The sequence below is a fragment of the Cucurbita pepo genome, chromosome LG01, assembly GCF_002806865.2.
Source record: "Cucurbita pepo subsp. pepo cultivar mu-cu-16 chromosome LG01, ASM280686v2, whole genome shotgun sequence".
In the NCBI taxonomy this organism is placed as follows: domain Eukaryota; kingdom Viridiplantae; phylum Streptophyta; class Magnoliopsida; order Cucurbitales; family Cucurbitaceae; genus Cucurbita; species Cucurbita pepo.
In genome coordinates, this window is record NC_036638.1 from 17,202,805 (window position 1) to 17,216,467 (window position 13,663).

The 13,663-nt window shown below is 35.5% G+C and overlaps 2 protein-coding genes across 3 annotated transcripts in view; one reads left to right on the forward strand and one right to left on the reverse strand.

Annotated features, from left to right (window-relative positions):
• Nucleotides 1–415: 415 nt before the first annotated feature.
• LOC111803245 lies at nt 416–6,039 on the reverse strand. Of its 2 annotated transcripts, XR_002816363.1 has the most exons (6): nt 4,537–6,039; nt 3,661–4,415; nt 3,480–3,569; nt 1,150–1,923; nt 835–1,024; nt 416–746 (listed from the first exon to the last, which is right to left on the reverse strand). XR_002816363.1 is itself a non-coding variant. In XM_023687576.1 (5 exons), the coding sequence occupies exons 1-5, from the start codon at nt 4,643–4,645 to the stop codon at nt 893–895; spliced, it is 1,860 nt and encodes a 619-aa protein (XP_023543344.1). In that variant the 5' UTR covers nt 4,646–6,039; the 3' UTR covers nt 416–892. The 2 variants fall into 2 exon arrangements, 1 of the variants encoding a protein (XP_023543344.1); XM_023687576.1 differs by having other exon boundaries at nt 416–1,024.
• A 4,506-nt stretch (nt 6,040–10,545) lies between these two features.
• LOC111805668 (mitogen-activated protein kinase kinase kinase 1-like) overlaps nt 10,546–13,663 on the forward strand; it is a 5,225-nt gene continuing 2,107 nt past the window's right edge. Inside the window, exons 1-4 of the mRNA XM_023690830.1 lie at nt 10,546–11,776; nt 11,980–12,064; nt 12,145–12,207; nt 12,853–13,016. Coding sequence (XP_023546598.1) covers nt 10,872–11,776; nt 11,980–12,064; nt 12,145–12,207; nt 12,853–13,016 — 1,217 coding nt within the window. The 5' untranslated portion in view covers nt 10,546–10,871. The remainder of the gene's footprint in view (nt 11,777–11,979; nt 12,065–12,144; nt 12,208–12,852; nt 13,017–13,663) is intronic.

Genomic DNA, 13,663 nt, shown 5'->3' on the forward strand with positions numbered 1-13,663 from the left:
AAAAAAAAAAAAAAAAAAAAATTAGCTACTTTCTTGGGGCATGCGAGTCGTTCATGATAAAAATAGTTGGCAATTTATTTCGAACCAAGTTCTCAAGTCATTCTTAACACCAAAAACAGAAGAGATGCTTAAGAGAATGGGCAATTAATCACTAAACTTAATCCCTCTTATTGATGTGTAATTAGTGCAGTTCAATGTCAAACAAAGCTACAAACTACCCAACCACCCAACAACATCCCAAACAATAAATCAGTATCAGCTGAACCAAGATTGAAACTTCCTTTCTTTTTTTTCTTTTCTTTACCATTTTTCTTTGAAGCAGCACAGTAAGTAACCCTTTTATCTTTTCTTGTTTTTTTTTTTCTGTTCTTCCCTAGTAANAGCTGAACCAAGATTGAAACTTCCTTTCTTTTTTTTCTTTTCTTTACCATTTTTCTTTGAAGCAGCACAGTAAGTAACCCTTTTATCTTTTCTTGTTTTTTTTTTTCTGTTCTTCCCTAGTAACTTCCAGAATCAAAAACCTCTTCAAAAGTGAGAGAAGAAAGAACCAAATAACCCAAAAGATGCATCTTTGAACGCAGACAAAATATGCGCCTGCCAAACCTCTGCAACTGCCCTTTTAAAACTGCAAAAACTCCCGCTGTAAAGGCAGGCAGGCAGGATGATTTGGGCAACTGTAACTTATTGCACTATTTGCACTGTTCAGTGTTTCAATTAACATCCCAACCCAACTCCCATCAGCATTTCTTTAAAACCATGAAAACAAAAAAGAAGGAAAATGATTTTAAACGAAGAAAAGAAAATGAAATAAAATAAAATAAAATAAAAACTGACCCATTGCGATTAGAAACTGTGAAGAACTAGAACTTTTCATGGGTGAAAAGGAAGTAATTCAGGCATCCGAGTCAGATGAGCTCAGTTCAGAACCGGCTCCATCCTTGCTACTTCCCTCGTGAGATTCAGATATCTTTGGCTGAATGCATCGCGGCACTTTTAGAGATGGCTTCAACTTCATGCATTCCAACTGCAATCAAAATTAGAGCATATATTACAAAGTTCCAACTTCAACAGCTAATGTAAACAAGAACTAGATTTTGGAAAGTATTGCAGAGGAGATTAGTGAAATGTCACAACAAGTATTTTGTTTACCTCCTGATAGAAAGAATTGATCTCTTCTTCGGTAAGGCCTTCGTCCTCACCGTAGTTCTCTTCCCATCCAAGAGAACGAAGAAAAGCAGCCTCCTCCTCATCTAGAGATTCCGAAGCAGCGTGCCTCTGAGTTTTTTCACCACTGTCACAAGATCCCCGAACCTCTTCGGAACCAACTCCATTTGGAATCTCCATAGCACCATTTTCAATCACTTGAGAACTTGCAGGAGTGTTGATTTCTTCCTTTGTTAGTTCATCAGATTGGCCAATTGAAGGAGATTTCACAGAAGAGCATGAATCTGAGAGAACAGCAGAAGAAGTTGTTGAAGTTTTCTTCTTAATGAGGTTAAAGAAATCATTCCGACTCTGGACTTGTGATAAGGAAGGTTTTTTTTCCAAAGTTGATCCAGATTTGAGATCTAAGCTAGCTGCCTTCCTCTCCAAAGAGGAAACATTTGCGTTGTTTGGGCTTTTCAAAGGAGCATGTGGAACTGAAGGTGCAAGAGCGAACTGGTTGTTTGCTGCCATGCTGCTTGCGTTACTAGTTGGACTTGAGACATCCTTTGCCGCAAGGGACACACCATTTTCTCGCACAGGTTTTAGAACAAGAAACTTCCCATGAGAACTCTTTTGGGCATCAGGCTTGACATGTCCTCCACGAGATTGGTTGGCATGGACTGACGAGGGCTGTGGCTGTCCACCCTTGGTGGTTACATTAAGTTCTCCAGTTCTTGATACTAATTTGGGCTTTGATTTATCAGAAGAATTAAGCGCCTGTAAAAAGGGAAACAAACACTAATGATCATTTAAGGGGCCAAAACAGAAGACTTGCAGTTAGATATAATAATGAGAAATATGTATTCCTAGACATGTTCAATGCTGAACTGGAAGATAAAATCAATAGTTTGTTGTAGAAATTTATCATGAAACTAACTATATTTCATATTACAAGAGTAGAGAGTTGCTTGGATGTAGTTTATCAAAATTGTTTTTACAAACAGATCTTTTAAAATTATCAGGAAAGATATGGTCTGTGTTCATATTTTCATACATTTCTTCACCATATAAATATAATAATCTATTTGTACTTTTGAAAGAATATTACTATTGATCAGGCGTGAAAAAAATTAATTTAGAAAACTTTAACTAAAACACAAAATATATATATATATATATATATATATATATATATATATTTTTGTCTTCTGTTTTCTTTTGGTTCTAAATCCATTTTAAGAACTACACTGCTAGCACAACAAAAATTTACATCGGCTTCAAAAGGAAAAACAGAACAAATGAGAACCCCTTTCAGAAGAGGAGTGCTCAATTAAAGTTATAACCATTGATACATGAAGAGGAGATCATAATCAGTTAACAGCTTAACGATCTTTCAGGTAAAATAAAGAACTTGCCTACCGAATGTAACACGTTATCAAACAAAGAATACTAACCACCAATGGTATATTGGCTACAGCACAACAATCAAATGAAGAACCTTAACATAGAAAGTTTACACTTCCCTTAAAGCATATTTAACCTACTACCACTGGCATTTTCGACTCTTGAGAGAGTAAAAAGTGGTCAACCAAAGATAATTCAGTCTGCAAAGAATCGAAGTGGCAAAGCACATATATGCGCACATGAAATCGGATAAAAAAACAAAGCCTGCAATCTCTTTCCTATCATCTACGTCTTACAGATTTCCAAAAGGTAATCGGACAGACCCCTTTGAAGAATTGGCAATAACTATTTCCTAAATCAGATAACGCATTAGATGATATAGAACCCCCCTGCCATCCCTTTCTGGGGCTCACTAGTATTTTGTTCTTTCAATCATCCTTAAATTGTGTTTGTCATCAAATAGAAGCGGGGGAAACGACATAGTTATCTAGCACATTGTAAATGACATCGAAGCAGAAGCTTCTAGCATTTTCAAATTCCACTATCTAACAGTTAACACACACTATCCTTCAGTCATTAAGTTAAAAGGACAGAATACTTGAATAACAAACTTCCACAAAAAGTTCTACAGTTTCTAAAATGTAGAAGCAGTGTTTATTTGACAAGCGACTCTCTCTACATATAAATCCTAAGAACTTAATACTACATAAGTAGCCAAGGAGAGAGTATTAGTTCTAGCTAATATCAAAGATTGACACAAGTTGTCAAGATACCGTGTAAATGGTTCTCAGTTCTCTCACATGTTTTAAGTACCAAGCTTTATATTTTTTAATCAACAAAAATAATTGCACCAAAATTAATCAAAATATAAAGAGGTAGAAACAAATCTATACAGCATAAGATTCAACAATTGCATCAGCCCCAATTACCATAGCTTTTGGCATAGAAGGTGTCACCGGTATTAATTGCCTGGACTGTTTAATAGCCAATTCCTCAAGCCTTTGAGTCTTGACAGATAACTAGGAAAGTTGGGGGGTAAATGGTGAGAACGTTAGATCAAAAGGAGCACATAATATACAACACAAGAAGCCAAAAGGTACAATAAGGTACCTCAGATGCCTGGGGAGCAGCACGAGCTCGAGATGGAGACTGCACCAATGCTTCAGCCATATTAAGTCCAGCTGTCACACTTGGAGGTCCTATCGCCGATGTAGCAGGAACATTTTGTTGAAATGACAATGACCCTGTGGTGCTTCCAATCATATTGGGCACCTCAGCAAGAGCAGATGTCCATCCCTCTCCACCAATTAAGGCTGAATTCCCAATTGGCAAGCTTTGAACTGGTGAGCTCAAACCAGGAGATGAAACTCTTCCAATTTCTGATGCTCCTTGCCTTTCTTCGGATCCCAGTGACGGAAAATCCTTTTCAAAGACAGATTTTTGAATGCTACTGCTGACACTAGATACAGAAGGCATTCCATGACCGTTGTTGTGAATGCTGTTAGCACCAGCTTTTATATCTGTTGCAACTCTTCTGTGAAACAACTCATCTTGCTTCCTGGATACCATTGAATGGGATCGACGCAAACCATCTTTATCAATCCTACCAGAAAGAATCTTTCCTAGAGAATCATGAGCATCACAATCCCAATTATCCCCAAAGCTTAACCTATCCTTTTCTTTCTCACGATCCTTATCACGATGACCCCTGTTAAAACTACTATATGCATGTTTGGCAGAACCATTGCTCAAACTTCTCCTTGAATTTGATGAAGATGCCCGATCCAGAAAAGCAGAACGTGTAGTGTCAAAATCACCAGTGGTCTTGGAAGTTCTATTTCTCGATTGAGATAGAGAGGACACATCTACACAATATAGGACATACAATTAAAGACGTTCACCATTTCAAACCAGAGGCAAGTCAGCAGTAAGTGAAAGCATCATTAATGAGAGCATGTAATATTTTAAAATAAAAAGAAGCAGTACCTGTTGGTGAAGAAGACAACGGAGAAAGGTGGTTTGAATTGCCGCCACCAGTAAAGCTTCCAGTACTTCTCAACCATTCTGGAACTAAAGTGGGTTCACTTCTTTCCATAGGGAATACTGAACATGATCAAAATATCAGAAGCAAAAAAAACACTTCTAGCCTTCTTTACCACCTCAAATCGCCCAAAAGCGCGCTCCTTATACAGCGGAATGTATAAAGCCCTAACCTGTACTTCGTTATTTCAAATTCCTAACCTCTACTTTGCACAGAATAACGGCTACAAGCCGTATGTGTCATCAACTTAGTTGCATATCCAGGTTTCAGCAAAGATTGACATAAGCAGTGAATGCTTCAAAGTTGCAAACGCACGGGGAGTGAACCCAGAGGATGGTTCTCAAAATTGATGTCCTAAATGCCACTAAAGAAGCTTTTCTTCTACAATTATCCTACTTCAAGAACACTGCTATTCAATCAAGTAGCTGCCAATTTGGCTACAAGCTGAACGCATTATGAACGGGATTTATCTCATCTTATGAACAAAATGAATACAACCCAATTCTCACACGGGAGAGGAACATCAGAGGATGAAAACAGAGGAAATATCAAGGATAAGATGATGAAGCGGTTTCAATTAAAAAGAATGGTATGAAGGAAAGGCCTCACTATCTCTCCCAGCCTCCGTGTTCAATTAACTGTAGATTCGGTCAGCAAAACACCCTCGGAAAACCCTCGTCTTCAAGGGAATCGGTTGAGATGCAGAAAAATAAAGAAGGGTATATCTCACGAACAAAGAGGCGGACAATTCCAAAGCAGAAGATTGTCCCCGTCAAAATAGTTCGATCAGAGGAGGAAAAAAAATAAAACCCTAACGAAATAAGAAATTAGAAAAACCACAATCCGAACACCGATTGAATGTGCCGAAACAAAAATCAGAAACCCTAAGCCAAATATGCACCCTCCGAAAAACCTTCCACCGATGTTCGAACCGCAAGAAAAATAAAAAAGAGATAAATAAAATACCCTAGGAAATATCCGATGAAGACGAAGAACTAACCAACCCTACCCCTAGACAGATTGACAAACCTCAGAAGACGGAACTGTTTCAATAACTGCCTCGAGTGGTTGCTGAATATCCCCAAAACAAAAAGAAATGCGTCTGAAGATGGCAACAAGAGAGAGAGAGGTTCAGACAGTGAAGAAAGAGCGGCGGCGGAGAGAAAGAGAGAGAGAGAGAGAGAGAGAGAGAGAGAGAGAGAGAGAGAGAGAGAGAGATTGGGAATGAGAGAGAATGAGGCTTGGGTTGTTCGGAACAGCGAATAGGACTTTTGTCAGTTCGCTCGGCTGGGTCAGGTTCAGCCACCGTGCGGTGGCAGAGAGAACAAAGAACGGCAGAGAGAAAACGGAACGGCGGAGAGAGAAGAGGAGGCAAACGTGTAAAACTCTGGCGAGGGAGAGACGGCGAATGTGAAAAAAAAAAAAGAATTAAAATTAAAATTAAAAAAAATAAAAAGTATTTAGTTTTCTTTGACACTCTCAAAATCAAACAAACAAACAAATGAGTCCCTCTGTTCCTCTTTCAGCGCCATTGCTAAATCTAAATTATTATTTATTTATTTTTCTTAATATTATAATAAATATTGGGAGTAATTTTTTTAATTAATAAGAAATTTCCCCAATTTTGTTGGTAATGGGCGGCGATTCGCTGCGACTCGGTGTACTCTACATTGTAGGTACACCACGTGTTTCATGTACCCTATGACTAAATTACCCTCTTCTTTTTATCGATTTTAATTTACGGATATTTTCTAAAAACATTAAATAAAATATTAACTGCTTTTAGAGTTTAATTTAATTTTAGTTTTAAAACGATGCTTTCAATATCTTAATATAAAATTTTAATATTAAATCATATTTTTATATGAAAATATTTAAATCTCATTATTAAACATATTTCTAAGGTTTATATTTATTATGATAATTATATAAAAAAAACGTATCATTTTATCATATAACTTGGATTTTGATATTTTTAATGTTTAAATACTATTTATTATTTAATTTTATAAAATTTTAAATTTTAAATTAGTTAATTATAATAATTTTGTTTGTTTATGGTGTTGAATTTATATAAAAAATTTATATATATATTCCAACTGATAGAAACAAATAACAATAACTTTTAAAATCATTAAAAAAACTTTTAACCCAATTTCCTAAAATTACCTTTATTAGAAAATGGGGACTTGCTTATTTAGGTTTTAAGGAATTATTTATGAATATAAAATTCTAAAATAAATAAATAAAATAGAGTGATTGGTTAAATATATTATTTCACTAATTTAATAAATAAAAATACTCTCAAACTTTAAATTTTGTCTAAAAAATTATTTAATAAGTATTTAAAAATTTTATCAGAATAATTAAATTAGAATTAAAAAATGTTTAAACTTAAACCTATATATATATATATATATATATAAACAGCTACCGAAAAAAACCAAACATGTCGTATAAAATTGGGACAAGTAAAAGGGTACAGAGGTCATGCATGAATCCAAACACAATTTTTATAACTTTTATAATTTTTTTATCCGTAATATGGAAAATTCAAATAAGACGACTTAAATGGTTGACATTTTAATATTTTCATGGACATGGAAATTTCTTATGAAATTCAACTGGAGATCGAGAGGCTTCCAACAATTGACTATTTTTTCACCAAATTAAAATAATATTAATTGTTGGAAAATAAAATTGAGAAAAAAAAAAAAAGAAGAAGCTAATTGACCAAAAGGAAATTAATTATTGGAATAATTCTTTTTCTTTCTAAAATTACTTGGCCTCCAAGTTCTAAAATAATAATTATTTTTTTTTAAATATTTATCTGGATTTTAATATTTAACTTGAATTAATCTGAAATTAATAATTTATTTTGTTTTTTCTGTAAGGTTTTTTTTTTTTTCTTTCAATAAAGCAGTTTAGAAAATTTCAGGAAAAAAAAAAATAAAAGAGGTGTTAAATATTTGCAATACTTGCCCCTGGAATTCCAATAATTGAAAATGGGGCTCCCAAATTCTTGGTATTCCTATTTCAGCCCCCAATGCAAAAGAACGGGTCTTCTACTATTTATGTAGTTATTATTTAATCAATAAATCTCGTAAAAGAAAAAATTGTTAGTTGAAATAATTATAATGATGGAGAAACGGCGTCGTATTCGCATTTAATGAAATAAATTAATCTTTTTCTTTTTATTTTGAGTTTTTTTTTTCATTTAAATTTAAGTTGTGTAATAGCTCAATTTCACGATTAATTTTAATTTCAATTTATTTAATTAATCTCATTTTTTTATTTTGTTTACATTTTTTTGAATTTAAAATATACTTTGCGATTTAAATAACTGATTTTTATTAAATTTAACGTATTTTTTATTTATTTAAACATATTATTGTAAAAAACCAAACACTTATGAGAACCATATGACATGTGTAATGATCGGTCATTTCATACATAGTATAATAGTGGTCGTTGTTGAAAATAATGAACAAACCATTAATAAGACCATTAGAAGCTATCGTTATATTTATGTCAAGTCTTCGCGTAATCTTGTTTCTCTAAAGAGTCTTTGTCACGAGACATAAAAATTCAAGTGACGTATGAAAAGAAAATAATAGCGCAAGTGAGTATAAAAATACTCACTTAGTCGTCTTTTAACGACCTAGATCCACCGCTAATAGATATTGTTCTCTTTGGGCTTTCTCTTTCGGGCTTCCCCTCAAGGTTTTAAAACGCGCACGCTAAGGAAAGGTTTCCACTCCTTTATATAGGGTGTTTTGTTCTCATCCCCAACCAAGGTGGGACATCACACATCTGTTCATGCTTACCTTGAAACATAATTATCATACTTTTACGTTCAATTCACCTGGCTATGCAACTAACCAAAACTTTTTGTAAAACCAACTAAGTTATCTATGTGGGTCATTCAGGGAGAGCAATACAAGCGTCGTGCTGCTAGGCGAAGCGATGAAGTGCTGCACCTTAGATGGCGAGAGTCCAGTAACAGAAAACATCACTAACTTACGCTCTAACCTAAGTAGCATGGAGCATTGGAATCTCGTGTGAATCAACAAGGACCACCTTGCAAGGCTAAATACTCTTGGGTGACCGATAGTGAAGTAGTACCGTGAGGGTAGAGGTAGTTGGTAACTCTCTAAAATTCTATCTTGGTAACGTCATAACACAGGAGATTGGTAACCTTATAGAATCTTATCATAATACCATAGTAAAAGATAGCGACTTAGTGTTTGTCAATTAAGATACATATGTGGACTAGCAAAAAATGACTCCACCGTTGCTAGGGACGGCTGGCAATCCACAGAGGCTCGACATAGTATATCATAACGTGTTGTCAATCTACCATGAAATCCTATTTAACAACAACGGGAACATCTCCAAACAATGACCACGAGCCCCTCACAATGGCATGAGAAGTTGCAACAATGACATACAACAAGCCAAAATTCTCTTGGACGGTCGTGAATCAATGGAAAAGTGAAATGCATTGTGTTGGATTTGTTGATTGTGTTTTTTAAGGACTAAAACGAACGAAAACGACAAGTTTCACACAAAATTAACGATGACTCAGAGTAGGTTAACAATGACCCGGAATTGAACGGTTATAAATTAAATATAAAATAATAAAAAGTAATAAGAGCACCGACAAAGAGTGGGTTTATTTAGTGTTTTAAGAGACAACAGTGGTACAGCTAATAAACACAGAATGGTGTTTGTGTCTCGTTGACTTTGGCAAAAGGTTTAAGCACTTCGAAGTGGGAGACACTCGGGTGGGAGCTAATTTATTTTACATATTTTGTTGATTCAATAATTATATTTCTATTTTTTTTTTTAAATTATTGTCAAAGTAATATAAAATTTTGTATTCAATTTAGTTTTATATATAATAAAACGTAAATTTTGTTGGTAAAAAAATAAGTATTATTTAATCATAAATTGACTTTACACGGTTGGACAAGCGCGTATATTACATCGACATATAGTTTAAAGTAATAGATTTGTTGAAGTTGAGTTAGGATGGTAGATAAGTCGAGTTTCATGTGATGTATGTGAAAATATTTTAATATAATAAAATGTCAAATCGTCATTGAAGAAATTATCTACGTTTTAAACTATAGTTTTTAAAATAAAAACATTTGGTAAATTGTCGAACAAGTTAAGAAGTTTTAGGACATTTTAACCATTCAAGCGATGTACTTCGACAATTATAAAAATTTAATCTTAACCTTTTAATAATGTAATAATTTTTCAATCAAAATAACTTTTGTTAAATAATGAAATGTGAGACTCACGTCGATGAGAGAGAAAGGTAAGTCTTAAAGAAGGTGGACACGAGACAGTGTGCCAACAAAGATGCTAGCCCCAAATGTGGTGGATAGAGATCCCATATCGATTAAAGAGGGGAATGAGTGTCAGCGAGGATGTTGAGCTCCGAAAGGTGTGGATTGTAAGATTCCACGTTAATTGGAGAGTAGAACGAAACATTCACTATAACGGGAGCGAAAATCCCACCATTTTAAAAACATTGAAAAAAAGTAGATGATGCTAGCGGTGGATATGAGCGGTAATATGAACCCAACCCAACCTATGTATAATATTTTTGAGTAGAGTTGGTTTGAGATGGTCCGTTATTTTATTAAATATAAAATTAAAAAGTTTAAAAAGATAATTTAATAATTTTGTTAGAATATAAATGAAGTATAGAAATTAAATATTTACCATAATAGAATTAATATTAAATTATTACACATTTAGAGAGGAAACGTGCTTTTTTAAATGGCTATTATACTTTATTACGAGGAAAACGTGAGGAAATAAGGAAAAAAGAAAAGTATGAGACGAAGGTGAAATTAAAAAAAAAAAAAAAAAAAAAAAAAAATAATAATAATAAAAAGAAAATAAAAAAGGTCGAATTTTATAAGCTGGTGGAGCAAGGGGATGCGTCAGCGACGGTGAGAAGAAATAGTCTGTACTTGGTATCCGACAAGCAACAAAAAGAGGTCCCTCCAAATTCCAAGCCAATCGCCGTCGCCTCCCCTATTGTTTCGGCTACCAATTCCTCCACGTAGCACCGCGTTTTTTTTTTTCTCTCTCTCTCTCCGGCGTTTACCAGTCCAATTCAGTCCATCTTTCCTCATTCTTGGAGGCTGATTCAATCTTTCAATTCCTAATTCCATCAATTTTTGTAGTTTTTCCTTTCTGAAATCGTTGATTTCTTGTTGTTGACGGCGGAGGGGGGATAGTTTAATGGGCTAGAGTCTCGATGCATCGTCTGCCTGAGTTTTTCTCTCCTGGGAAACGAAAAAAAGCTATGGATTCGAGAAAAAACGCCGGTAAACCCAAGCTTGGCCGACTTAATGCGGCGAAGAACATCGATTATGACGCTCCTTCCTCGTCTTCTTCGCTCGAAGATTCTTCTGGATCTCTTTACACTCGGTCCATGGACACGCCGGATGCCTCCAGCTTTCGGATTAATGGGATCGACGGTGAAATTGATTTCATCTGTCGGACTTTAGGGCTAAACGGTCCTGAAGACTTTGGGATTCCGATGGAGGCTTGGGAGGCCAGAAAGCTTCGTTCATCTTCCGAGCTTCTACTGAAGTCGAGATTGCATACTATTGATAGCCCGAAGAGCGAGGAAGTTAGTATGGAGAAGGAAGATAAAGAAATCGAAGATGAATTGTGCCTTAGGGTTAAGGATTCAGTTCGAATTAGCGTTGAGCAATCGACGGCTAAGACCGAATCTCTCGAGTGGAATGAAAGCCGTATGGCTACTACTGTTGAATGTAGCCCGAGAAGTGGAATCAATGGTGCTCGGCCTCCCTTACTCAAGCCGCCGCCGCCTATGGATGTCGATAATACTTGGGACATTTTGAAAACCTTTGCTCCTTTAGTTGACGAAGAAAATCGCGATGAAGTTCAAAAAGGAATCGAACCTTTTGTCGAAGGAGAAGGAGAGGGAAATATTGTCGGGCCTGTGGAGAATTCACCGCTCGTTCGGTCTTGGTGTTCTTTCACAACCTCGAATGATGATGACTGTTCGAGCTGCACTACAGAGCCTGCAAATATTTCACCCAATATGAGATGCAAACCCGTCATCACGACTTGGGTAAAAGGAAAACGTCTAGGGAGCGGTTCATTTGGATCTGTGTATGAAGCAATGTCACAGTACGTTATGTTTCTCTTAGCTTATTTGGTAGGAAGAAGAATTTCCCGGTGGCTGATACCCTTTTGTTGATAGGAAGAAGAACTCAGCTTAAATCCCACATTAGTCTTCGTTTACTCTGATAATTCATCTGGGTTTCCAAGAACATCTTGATCAGAAAGCCTTAGTGTTATTTTGGCTATCTGATTTTGTTTCTCTTCTGCAGGAGTGGGGCCTTCTTTGCAGTCAAGGAAGTATCACTGCTCGATGAAGATAGTCAGGGAAGACAAAGTATCTATCAACTTCAGCAGGTGAGTTACACTTGCCCTGATTTGAAATTCTGAATGTGTACACTTTATAATCTCTTATTCATAACCTGTTTTTCTTCCAGGAGATAGCTCTTCTAAGTGAGTTCGAGCACGAGAACATAGTTCAGTACTATGGCACCGACACGGTATTGGCCTTCTCCATCCTGAAGAATTTGAAGTTATTAGGCATCTGAAATCATCTTTGGGTGGTTCGAAAAAAGTCGAGCTTAATTATTTTAGTTTATTAGCTTAACCATCTATAGGGACTAAAGTATCTTGGTTCTAGTCTTTGATAATCTAATACGTTTTCGGTTTCAGTTGAGTATACGCAAAGGATATGCAGAGTTCAATTCAATGTTAGTTGCCCTTGAATCACAAACGAATTCTAAGCTTTGGCTGAATTGTTATTTGCATTGTGATGCTTATGTTTTCTTTGTTTTCCTTTTCATCATAGCTTAGAATTCAAATATTTTGTTAAGAAAGATGAGAAATCAAGCACGACTTCTAAAAACTAAAAACCAAAAACCTCGGGGATTATCAGAGATGCCTTAATTTTTCATCTTATTGGAAGTATGTTGGTAGGTGCAGTGATGCGCAGAGTTTGGAGCACACATCATCTGATTACTTCCTGCTTTCTTTTAGATTTGAGCTTTAAGTTCAGGCCATATCATGGATTCTTGCATGGCTATCCAATTTTAGCTAATGTAGCAATTAATTTCATCTAGTTTCCTACTCGTCACTATTACAATTTCGTATATTCAATAGTTAATACTTTACTTTATTATTTGCAGGAGCCGGATGGGTCAAAACTCTATATCTTCCTTGAGCTTGTATCTCAGGGCTCCCTTATGAGCCTATATCAGAGGGTTGTCCTTACGGATTCCATTGTTTCTGCCTATACAAGGCAGATTCTGTGTGGTTTAAAGTATCTTCATGAGCAAAATGTGGTTCACAGGTACACAAATGAATCTATTATGTTATTGATTATGAATTGTGCTAGTGAATGCAGTTGTGAGTTTTCTTTTAGTTTTATTTCGTCTGTCCGCAATGAGTTACGCTTATCGGTTGTTGAGTCTGAGACTCTTATGGATCCGTCTGTATTTATTCTGTTCATATTTAATACTATTGCCGTGGATGGGAACGGGGAAAGATTTGTCTCAGTTGTCAAGTTCATGCTTTTTTTTTTTTTTGTAATCCTTTGATCTTGTGGCTGGTGGGTATATCTCATTTTGGAGAGGGGAACAAAACATTTCTTATAAGGGTGTGGAAACCTCTCTCTAGTAGGCACGTTTTAAAACCGTGAGGTTGACGACGATACGAAACGGGCTAAAGCGGACAATATCTACTAGCGATGGGCTTGGACTGTTACATTTTCGATTTCTTATAAAAATTAAACTTGCTATGATTCTTAAACCGCATCCAACAAATATATCAGTCCCTCCATTAAAGTCTGTAAAATTCTTCTTTGATCATATCCTTGAGGAGATATTATATCTAGAATTCCTCTATGGTTTCTGTTAAAAGAATATCTGGACAACCATTTTAAATAGGTTCTTCTTCTTCATATTTATTGATCTAACTCTTGCTTCACTAATCCCCCCC